Source organism: Ranitomeya variabilis, chromosome 8 (genome assembly GCF_051348905.1).
Source record: "Ranitomeya variabilis isolate aRanVar5 chromosome 8, aRanVar5.hap1, whole genome shotgun sequence".
Classification (NCBI taxonomy): Eukaryota; Metazoa; Chordata; class Amphibia; order Anura; family Dendrobatidae; genus Ranitomeya; species Ranitomeya variabilis.
The window spans coordinates 52,099,416-52,111,520 of record NC_135239.1 but is presented as its reverse complement, the minus strand read 5'-3'; the positions used below and the strand labels follow the sequence as shown (position 1 = coordinate 52,111,520).

The 12,105-nt window shown below is 41.6% G+C and overlaps 1 protein-coding gene across 1 annotated transcript in view; it reads right to left on the bottom strand.

Moving 5' to 3' along the window:
• The window catches only part of SNX7 (sorting nexin 7), a 90,506-nt gene that overhangs the window by 16,960 nt on the left and 61,441 nt on the right, over nucleotides 1-12,105 (bottom strand). The window contains exon 8 of the mRNA XM_077277776.1: nucleotides 4,140-4,292. Within this exon, the coding sequence (XP_077133891.1) occupies nucleotides 4,140-4,292 (153 nt within the window). The remainder of the gene's footprint in view (nucleotides 1-4,139; nucleotides 4,293-12,105) is intronic.

Genomic DNA, 12,105 nt, shown 5'->3' with positions numbered 1-12,105 from the left:
GGCGAGGCGTGCCAGAGCAAAGTGTGCCAGAGCAAAGTGTGCCAGAGCGAGGCGTGCCAGAGCAAAGTGTGCCACAGCGAGGCGTGCCAGAGCAAAATGTGCCAGAGCGAGGCGTGCCAGAGCAAAGTGTGCCAGAGCAAAGTGTGCCAGAGCAAAGTGTGCCAGAGCGAGGCATGCAAGAGTGAGATGTGCCACAGCGAAGCATGCCAGAGCGAGGCGTGCCAGAGCGGAGGCATCTCTTTCCTGCCCTGCTGGATTGCTTGTGGGAGGTGAATGTAGTGGGGAGGATTTTTTTTAAACCTATTCTTGACATCCGCCATACACAAATTGCTTAGTGGGAGGGGACTTTCTGCAAACTGCTGTACGGCGCGATAATGGCACCGGCTCACAAGCAGATCCGGCACCATCATCAGCAGAGATCAGCTGTATATTATAGATGATACCGTGCTGCAATGACCAGGATCGGTATTAGAACCTATCACAGCTATTTAACCCTTTAGATACCATGGTCAATGGTGACCGACTGCAAAGTGGAATATTGGTATATGTGTTAGCTAATGTTCTCCATATCCTATTTCAGCCGATTTTTCAGGGCCTATATATGTGACCAAAAGAGGAGATGCCTTGTCTTGGGGACTGCGACGTGGTGTCCACCGCTGGTTGTGTGGATGCCGCTTCGCAGTCCCCTTACATCACAGCAGAATGAACAAATGTGCGACTTCGACTAATAAGGAGGGTAAATCCTACTGATGGATACCCTTTTAGCTTATGTATTGGAAATCCAGTTTTCTGCAAGCATAAGGTGCCAAGGGTGCTATAAAATATAAACTAAGCAGTGATAATAATAAATAGGTGAGAGATTAGCGCTGCAGACAGCGCACTCAGAAAAGTCACCGCAGAATGAAAAGAAATCGAGATGGAGCAGCCCACACTGTAACAAATGCTACGGGCGAAACTGGAGAACATTTTTAACAATCAATAACAAATCTCTTCAACTTGTAAACGTACATGCAATGCAATAATGAGAAAGTGTTCAAAGCAGTACACAGAGCCTTTAAGGTTTCTTTTGTTGGAAATCAATATGTCAGTCTGATATTGCTCAAGCGGAGCAAGTTACGCATAAATTGTATGGAATTAATAGCAAGAAAATCCCAAAGAGAGTCCCAAGCCACACAGGACACATGGCTCCAGCAGGGACACATTCTCTGGGTTGCACAGTGCGGAGTATAGTTCAGAATGTCCTTGTTCATTTTGGCTTTAATGTCTCAATACTGAATCTTTAAAGAAGCACTCCTCCTCCCATTACAGTCTTTATCCTCTTATTATATTGGTCATAATATTATATAGCACAATGTACTTACAATTGCTCATTTTGCCTTTCTACCCATCTAATTCTTCTCTTCTCTAGAAACAGGAAGTCTCGTGCATTTATCATTCCCCCTCTTCACCTCCCGATCCAGCTGCTCCACTCCTCCCCCCTGCCAGGGACTTTTGCAGTGACTCATGACTTACACAGAGAAAATTGACCTCCTGTTTCTACATAGAGCCTAGAAGGATTCAGCTAGTCCATTTTAATCACATGAGGTCATAGACATAGAAAGGAGAAGAATTAGCTGGGTAGAAAGGCAAAATGAGCAACTGTCAGTACACAGTGTTATAGAATATGATGACTGCAATTTATTAAGAGGATAAAAACGTTGATGGGAGGAAGAGGAGTGCTCCTTTAAAGACTGGCATGCGCAACACTAGTCTTAATGAATCTACCCCATTTTGTATAGGGACACAACCTCAATTGATAGCATCCAGTTGTCCATTTATTTAAAAAAATCTAGAAAGAATAATTGAGGGACTGAATACTGCAGTATTTTCTAGTGAGTGGTGACAGAGCCTCTAAGAAAGTACATGTGTCAGTTTCATTCTTTTTTTTTTTTTTGCGGCTTCTATTTCTAAATATTTAATCCACCATATTGTGGCCACTGACTAGTGAATTTGACTGTATCACAACCGTTCTCTGCTTGAGTCTATAGGCTCCCATCTGTCACTTATAAAGGTACAAGGTTCCACACAAGGAGAAGGACCCAAACTTATAGCACAGTTACTGGCAATTATTAATGTAGGCTGACAGTGGAGATCAGCTAGGATTCTAGATTAAAAAAAAGGGAAAGTGGATGGCGCTCACAAATCTGAGAAGTAATCAAATTCTAGGATGGAGATATACATGGAGGGTGAAGCTTATGCTGGTGAGGCACAGCCATGAAGAGGAGGAAGAAGGTAGGAGTCCGGCACAATCATCTAATTGGACCGCTTGATGGTTGCGCTGGATTCCTGCCTTCCTCTCCTCTATTCTTCTAGCTAGGGAACTTCACACTTGCAATACACTGAACACCCATCTGAACTACATATATCTGTGTGTGGCACCCTAAAGAAGCTTGATCTATGTGCATGTATCGTACTAAGCAGCCCCCCCTCATATAGCGTCTCCATTCTGCTGGGAACTGGTGTGCAAGTTTGCATTCATATCACTGAGAATGACCTGCTGAATATTAGATTGAGAGGAATCTCAGCCTCTCTGGCCATTTACTTATTTTAGAAGACAGTTGAAGGAAGGATAATCCGTCTGTCCTCCTCGGGCCATGCCTGGAGGCATAGATGGTACTGGCTCCATCTGCTCATGTCATACTGAGCTTACCAGGCGTTCAGTGATGTGTGCACCTTATGGATCCTTCCTAGTCAATTTTTCTAGCGCATGACACATTTACTGCTCCCAAGTCTGTATAAACTACTGATGACACTATTACAAGAAGAAATGCTAGAAAAAGTATATTAGCAAAGGGGATGCTGAAGGAGTCACAAACCAGAGGAAAAATGCTAAGGAACCCCCAATGATCTCAAAACCTGCATCAACCTTCCAAGAAGGAGGATGTTCTCATTTACAGATACATCTATAATATAGCAGACATATCAGAAAAAAAATTGGTTGTTTGTGAGGTATAAATCTCTCACCTAAAAGGTACCCATGCACAAGAGAGCAATATACGAAAGCCACAGTAGGACACTTTAGGTAGCAGCTCCTGATCAAGAAGTCCTTATTCACATGTCCAATATTCTTGCCTTAACACATTGTGGATGAGTCACATCCGATTTTCTCGTATGTGGAGAAATAACCAAAAAAATTCTCCACCTTCTCTATTCCGACAGTCCATGAAAATTCTGTCGTCAGAGTGTGGTCCGATTTTTTTCATGGACCCATTTATTTGCATTTCAGATTTTGATCTGACCCTCAGATCAAAATAGGACATGTCTCAGATTTTCTGGGGACCCCTCGGTCCATGAAAAATCACAGATATGCTAATGGTCTCATAGACTATCACAGGTATGAGTGCCATCAGAGAAAACCAAGCATAGCACTCATACACAGAAATCGGACATCCATATGAGCCATAAGTGAGCAAGAGTGATCCTCTCCAAGGCCGCAGCCAGTATGCACAATATATGGAAAATCTTGACTAGATAGGTGGGCTTCTCACAGAGGTGGTCTATTGGAGAGGTTTTGCCATATTTATATTCTTGAAATAAGACCAGATATTTTTTTTAATTAAGTATATGTCAGTGAGGCAATTTGCTGGATGCATCATTTCATGGTATTAATCTTGAATAGTTTTCACTCTGCACCGCTGTGCCGTGTTAGTAAAAACAATTTGCTAAGACACGGCTAATTTCACAGCATAATAAAATATAAAAGAATTCTACCTAAATGGAAGCAAGGACGCATTTGAATGCCGAGGATTCAATAGTAAAAGGACTCCAACAAAAGAGCACACACTAGTTTACAATTTGCGGAGTACTACTTGGCCTAAATTGTCCAACGATTTATGTACAGCCATTCAATAATGTGAGAACAGAGCGAGAAAAGTAATCATAAACGTATAAAAGGGAAAAGAGGTAATAAATTACCATCTCCATTTCATGGTAATTCCAACCACACAGTCAACAATCTTCTGAGGCTGGTCATCACTTATGAGAGGTTATGTAAAAAGCACAAAAGTAAAAACTAAAACAGGTGTTTAAAAAGACGGTAATAAATTGTTACCTAGCCGTCCAGAACAAAAAAACCCCAAAAAACTAATGAACTACATCACCTCCTGATAACGGTCGATTCTGGTGTCGGCCATGGATAGAAAAGTAGCTTTTAAATCAGTCCGCATGTTTTTTGTCCATCGCTCCCAGTCAGCTTTCAAAGCGTTATTGGCACATTCTACTTTATCTTCCAGTTTTTCAATCTCTTCCTTCACCTGGAACAAAAAATAAAATAAAAATTCAAACAAAAAATTAAAAAAAAAACACATAAAAATGCAAGTAATCCTATAAAATAGCTAAATGATGTACTGCAAGTAAGTTAGAAGAACAGAATGAGATGCGTTAGTCCAAGTGGGCGACGTTGCAGAATCAGGCACAGCCGTATAGATAAGGACGTCGCAGTGCTGGGTGCTACGTTGGGTACTGTAGTGCGCATTGCTGCCCTTTTGTTGTGTTGATTGTTGGGGTTTATGAAGGTCAGACCATCAGGGATTATACATTAATGGCCTATTTATAAGGATAGACCATCACGTTAAGATCCCAAAGAACCCCTCTGACAAAAGTCTTCAATGCTAGTACTGTGCTGGTTATACTTTATGTCCCGGTAAGTCTGTAAAGAAAGCAGCTCAAAAGTTGCCTATCTGATTTGAAAGGGAAGCTGTTGTGGGCATGCTCTGTGACATGTGCAAAGATATGGGTGCAGGGAGAAGGAAGAATAGCCGAGGTATATCTGTTACACATGGTCAATGATGTAATTCTGTGTTATGTTGCCTCTGATAACTTTCACTAGAGTACAAGGTAAAAAGGGTCATCCCTACTGAACAAATTATAGCATCTACAGGTGCTTCTCACAAAATTAGATTATCATCAATTTCATGTGTTTATTTCTGGTTATGATTATGGCTTACAGCCAATGAAAACCCAAAAGTCATTATCTTAGTAAATTAGAATACTTTATAACATCAGCTTGAAAAATGATTTTAAAATCCAAGATGTTGGCCTACTGAAATCTATCTTCAGTAAATGCACTCGATACTTGGTTGCGGCTTCTTTTGCATCAATTACTGCATCACTGCAGTGTGGCATCGAGGCGATCAGCCTGTGGCACTGCTGAGGTGTTATGGAAGCCCAGGTTGCTTTGATAGCAGCCTTCAGTTCGTCTGCATTGTGGGGTCTGGTGTTTCTCATCTTCCTCTTTACAATACTCCATAGATTCTCTATGGGGTTAAGGCCAATCAAGCACAGTGATACTGTTGTTTTTAAACCAGGTATTGGTACTTTTGGCAGTGAGGACAGGTGACAAGTCCTGCTGGAGAAAGAAATTTCCATCTCCAAAAAGCTTGTCGGCAGAGGGAAGCATGAAGTGCTCTAAAATTTCCTCATAGACGGCTGCGCCGACTTTAGTCTTGATAAAACACAGTGGACCTACACCAGCAGATGAGCTGGCTCCCCAAACCATCACTGATTGTGGAAACTTCACATTAGACCTCAAGCAGCTTGGATTGTGGCCTCTCCACTCTTCCTCCAGACTCTGGGACCTTGATTTCCAAATGAAACGCAAAATTTACTTTCATCTGGAAACAACACCTTGGACCACTGAGCAACAGTCCAGTTCTTTTTTTCCTTGGCCGAGGTAAGACACTTCTGGCATTGTCTATTGGTCATGAATGGCGTGACAAAAGGAATGCGACACTTGTAGCCCATGTCCTCGATACTTCTGTGTGTGGTAAACGACGGGAGGAATCACTTATGCACTACTGAAATGAAATCGTTAAAATCAAATCATTTATTGGAGCAGGTTTACACGTCAACGCGTTTTGAGTTCATGCAGGACCTCTTCATCAGGTTTGTCCTGATGAAGGGGTCCTGAGTGACCTGAAACACTTTGATTTGTAAACCTGTTCCAATAAATGACTTGATTTTAAGGATTTCATCTCAGCAGTGCATAAGTGATACCTCCCGTCATGTTCCTCATACCAGTAGTCGTCCTCCAGACCGGTATCTGTGCAGCAGCTGTTACATGTCATTCATGTGTTGCCATTAAGCAACTCAGCAAGGTTTTATTCTTCCCAGTTGTATTTGAATTGTCTGTGTGTGGCGGCTCTTGAAGCAACGACCCCAGCAGCAGTCCACTCCTTGTGAATCTTCCCAAAATTTTTGAATGGCTTTTCTTGACAATCCTTTCAAGGCTGCGGTTATCCCGGTTACTTGTGCATCTTTTTGTATTGAAGAAGTTCAATAAATTAACTTGTTGATGATATTCTAATTTTGTGAGAATCACCTGTATTTATGTAAGGTTTTTAAGCGTTATTATATGTAAATAAAATAGTAGAAGTCGAATTAAGAAACTTTTCCCAATAGTCACTTCCACTCTCTGAATGGATTATTCATCTTCAAAAGACTGCTCAAATCTGTCTATGGTTCTGTCTCCAGTGAGTGATCAAACCAAGCCTGCTGCCTATAGAAACCTATGGAGAGTGGGAGAAGTGAGAGGGAGAAAGCGGTAGATCAGTAAGAGAAACTGCTGTAGCCTCTAGGGAATAAAGCCTGGGGAAAAGTCCTAAATAATACAGAACATAGTGTCATTACTCATGTATGCAAAAAACAGTTTTTGGTTTTTTTTTAAAGGACCAAATAAAAAATATGAAAAAGTAAATAAAGCATAAAAACCACAAAACATTTCTATTATGCTAACAGGTGTAAAATTTAGGCTGATGGACGAGTAAAAACGTTAAAAGACTTCTATGTTTTCTCTGCATCCCGAACAGAGCTACTTCACATATTAGCTTTCGTAACACACATTTGCTGCACTCTTTCCCCCAATGAAGACCATCTGCATCTGTTATCTACAAATATACAGATCAAAAAAATGTGAGAGTTATTGGAAAGTCCCCTGGGTAAAAACAGCCCCTAATTTACTCACAGATTGTGTTTTCCGAATAAGAGAGTGAAACTGGCACAGAAATAAACTGCGCATTATGTTGGCATCTGCAGTTGTGGAGTAATTGGACAAATTTAATGAACTTATTTTGATATACAGATTTATTTTACTCGCAATCTTTGAAGAGAGAGATGTTTGCAAAGCGATAATTTTACATCAAGGTTCTAGTTATAAATATTGAATGCCTACGTTCACAAACCCGCAGATCGCGGCAATGAATTTGGAATATTTAATGGCCATTGTTGTATCTCTTATTAATGAAAAAAAATTTCTATAGGATATTACGCAGCTATGAAAAAAAATGTTTGTATCCTGCCGAAACAGGACTGGACAGTTGACAGATCATCAGATATTCTGAATTATTGGACGTTTATAGAAAGCCATATAAAATTCACTGGAAAGGCGTAAAGGACTTTCCTATTGAAAGAAAAAATTTAAATCTGTTACTATTAGTTTTTCTGTTCCATTTTCATGCTTTCTGCTCGCTAGTGATGAGCAAACGTGCTCGGATAAGGTGTTAGAATGCTCGGGTGCTAACCGAGAGTCTTCGGCGTGCTCGAATAATATGCTCGAGACCCCACGGCAGCATGTCTCGCGGCTGTTTCGATAGCCGCAACATATGCACGAGATGTGCAGACCTTAACACCTTATCCGAGCAGAGCATGCTCATTCATCACTACTGCTCACTCTTCTAAAATATAAAATTAGATTCAGCTCCTGTGCGTGAAATTATAGGAGCAGATGATGTGATGCTGAATTAAAGGAAATGGCTACACATTAAAATAAATAAATAAATAAATAAATAATTCATTGACATGATGGCAAAATGTATTGTAAAATGGTTTAGCCCATTCAAAGAGCAGAGGAACAGAGTTCAGTGAAGGGGCAGATGCAGGAGATTTTGCCGCTTATATCTCTTAGTGCTCAGGGGTAGCTATGTGTCACGATTCCACCGCCCAATGTGTCTTGGACTCAGTCGTCCAATTTAGTGTAGGGGAGTGCTGAGCTGTCGGTATTTTGAGTGACAGCTTGACCGTCCAATCTGAGATTGGGAGGTGCTGAGCTTCCTTCAGGTGTTCCCTGTTCCAAGTTATTACCCAGCTACTTAACAAAGCTGTCTGACCCAGATAGCTGCCAGTCGTAGCTTTCCGCTCTGTTTTCTGAATTCAGACATTCTGATCTTCTGTTGCCAGACCCTGGATTTGCCTAATGACTACCCATTTGTATTACCCTTTTTGCCTTGACCCTGGAATTCTGACCCTGCACTGTGACCTGAATATGCCTTTGTCGCTTCCCTCTGTTATCACATACCCTCCTGGCTCTTGATCTCAGACTCTTTGGCTACCCAGACTCACGGCTTGTCCGTAAGAAGTGACTTAGCATCACACTATGGGGGCCTAGTATCTCTGTCGGTGCTAGATGCTTTCAGCACATGAGCACTATAGGGCTCAGCAGTTACTATGTCAGGAAGCTATGTCTGCCTTATATCTACGCCTGCCGTGGATACTTTCAGCACATGCCCAGTAAAAGGCTCAGAAGTCACCATCTTGGGAAGCTATGGATTTCTTGTATCTGGGCTGAAAGTCTTCAGTGTATGATCAATAGAGGGTTTAGCATCAGCAATCTTGGAAAGCTTTCAATGTCAAAGTTTGTTTTAACCCCTTAGGCTTCTTTCACACTAGCGTCGGGCTCGGTCCGTCGCAGTGCGTCGGGCCGAGGTCCCCGACGCTATCGTTGTCTCCGCCGCACAACGGGTGCAGCGGATGCATTTTTCCAGCGCATCCGCTGCCCCATTGTGAGGTGCGGGGAAGTGCGGGGAGGTGGGGGTGGAGTTCCGGCCGCGCATGCGCGGTCGGAAAAAGCGGACCGTCGGGAGCAAAAAAGGTTACATGTAGCGTTTTTTGCTCCCGACGGTCCGCCACTGCACGACTCATCCGTCGCACGACGGGTGCGACGTGTGGCAATCCGTCACAATGCGTAGCTTAATGTTAATCAATCTTGAAAAAACGCATCCTGCAAACACTTTTGCAGGATGCGTTTTTTCGGCAAAACTACGCATTGTGACGGAATGCAGTTAACGCTAGTGTGAAAGTAGCCCTACTGACCAAGCCACATTTTTAAAATCTGACATATGTCACTTTATGTGGTAATAACACTAATATTTCAACGACTCTAAGATTTTTTTTTTTCGGGACAAATTGTACCTTGTGTTAAGTGCCAAAATCAATTTTAGGAAAATCTCAAAAAATGTGACCAAATTTTTTGAAAAAGTAACAATTTCTAAACTTTTTTTTTTGTATACCCTTAGATCAGATAGTTGAACCACAGAAAACAAAGTTAATACATAACATTTCTCTATGTCTATTTTACACCAGCTTCATTTTGGCCTTTCATTTTATGGTAGAATGTTAGAAGGTTTAAAAGTTAAGCAGTCTTTTCATTGCTTTTTTCCTCAAGGAAATTTAAAAAATATACATATTTTTTATAGACCTTTTTAGTTTCAAAGTGACTGAGGAGACTATACATTGGACAGTCCCTAAAACGTATACCATTTTAATAACAGTGCCCATCAAAGTATTCAAAACAGCTGTCACGTAATTTGTTAACCCTTCAGTTGTTTCAAAAGTAATTAACACAAAGTGGAGTGACTTATATGAAAAGTTATATTAATCAATTAATTTTTTTTACATCTACTGATATTATCTTGGTGCAAGAGGAAACTAAAGTACAATAGGGGTTCAGCTCTTGGTAGCCACTTGGATAAGCACAGGCTTTTAATCGAAAAAAAACAAAACAAGGTGTATTTACCTTCATAAACTTTACAACTCCAACGTCTGCAGCACAAAATGAATAACCGTCCTTTCTCTGGTAAGGCAAAGTGAATCCAACTTGGTATTACAGGAGCCTCTCAGGCTGCAGTACAGAGTATCTACCAGTCCCAGCACAACACACACTGCTAAGCTAACCCAGCTGCCTGTTATTAGGCCTGTAAGACCTAGGTAGGAGTATGGGAGCAACCTTTTCCACCCAGGCTCTTTTGGTCGCTCCAAAATCCCAGACCCAAAATCCAGTCACAAAATCCGCACAATAACCGATTGTTACTTCCTGGGGACTTATACTACTGAGGCCAGCCACCTCTGTGACACATACCTTCTGCTTTCTTACAGTACCCAAAAGGAAACCCACACAGACAAGAGCAGACAAACTCCATGCAGATCTTGCCCTGGTTGGATCCTAAATCAGGACCCCGACGTTGCAAGACAAATATGTTAACCACTGAAAAACTGTCCTGCCCATGTAATAAAAAGCTGTGTAATAAGTCATCTTCATTATCTAATTTGGTCCCATAAGGGATGAGTGGAATTTGATGCATCCTCTCCAGGGGCTAAGACGAAGCCATTGTACTAGGCGATGGAAAAAGCATAGTTTATAATCAACTAACTATTTCTGAAATGTGAACAATACCTTGAAAGATCATCTGCTGGTCAACTAGGAGAAAGTGACGGTATGAAACAATGACTAACAAAAGGCTAATGCCTCTGGACAACATCTGGAAAGTACTCCAGTGACAGCGAATTAATGAGGCAGCTAGGAAAGATGTAACAGTAACAGACATAAATGAAAGACGGGTGGCGAGAGGGCAGCTGAAGACTTTGGAGTAAAAGGATTAAAAAAAAAACAACATCAAATCGACTTTCTTCACAAAAACATCAAACAACCGATGGGCTGCTCTGCATGCCGTCAGAAAATAGTCTGAGTGAATTACCGTCAGGACGACTTTTATTGAACTACTGCTCATGAATTTCTAATAAGAAAAAAAATAAATTCAAAGACACTTTTTTTATTTGAAATTACAGCCAGTGATGTCAGCATCCAACTCCCAGTGTTAATAGAAATGTGCATAATCCAGGATTTCTGCATTCAGTTACATTATCCAGATCGGAGGTATGTGACGGGGTTCCATAATGGCTTCAATTAGATTGTATTACGAGTACAGAAGTTACTCTGATTAAATTCTTCCTACAAATTTCTAATAAAGCTCGACCAGTCTTTGGTTACTTAAAAGAATTTTCCAAGAACTAAACTGATCAACAGAACAAACGGACAGCGACAATTTCTGGCCCTTTCATTGCAATTTTCCAAGAACTAAACTGATCAACAGAACAAACGGACAGCGACAATTTCTGGCCCTTTCATTGCAGTATTCGGCATGGCAGCCATATGCGCTTGTGACTGGTACCTTCACATGAATAGTGCCAACTTTAGCTCAGATGCAGTGTCAGGTACAGTGACACCTCTGTCAAGACCCCCTAATCACTAGGGGTAATCCAAAAGGAAGGGAACATAGAAAACCCCCTTTAAAAAAGAACCCTAAAGCCAGGACATGCCAAGAAAAGTTCCGGAGCTCCTCTATGTTCTCCTCGTCCTCCTCAGTGTCTTGTATGTGGCTGTAGGACAACTGGCTGCAGCAGAAACCTCCCGGCTGTGTCCCGTCTACAGCAGGATAAAGGATCGCTAAGAACCTCCATTCTGCTAAGGGCTTTATCTGGTCATGAACAGAAGACCGATCAGAATAGGATTAACCCCTGTGGTTCTCTGCAGGATTTATGCAAGATTGATTTTTCTAGGCTCATTAATTTATAGGTTTGTTGTTCCTTTACACCGCTACATCCATGACTGGATGTTGGTGAGGAGGCACTTACATCACATTGACACTACAAGTTCTCTGTGCTGAGCACTCTGTGGGTCGATACATAAGGATTAATGTTTGGACCAGGGCTGTGGAGTTGGTAAGCCAAACCTCCAACTCCTCAATTTCCATGACACTGACTCCACAGCCCAGGTTTGAACTCAGTTTTAACTACTTATTTTTCTCATGTTTCTCATCTCCTTTCAGGCCGCACCATGATCCATGGATAAAAGGAAATGCTGGTGGGTGCCACTGATTTACTACCTCCTTTTTGTGGATCAGTTTTTGTCACCCACCTCCTCTACCTATATTCTACCTATGGACTGAGTAAGAATGGCAAGTCATGGCTGGAGGGAGCAGCATGGCTTGAGACTAGAAGATGGTTCCCACAGACAGT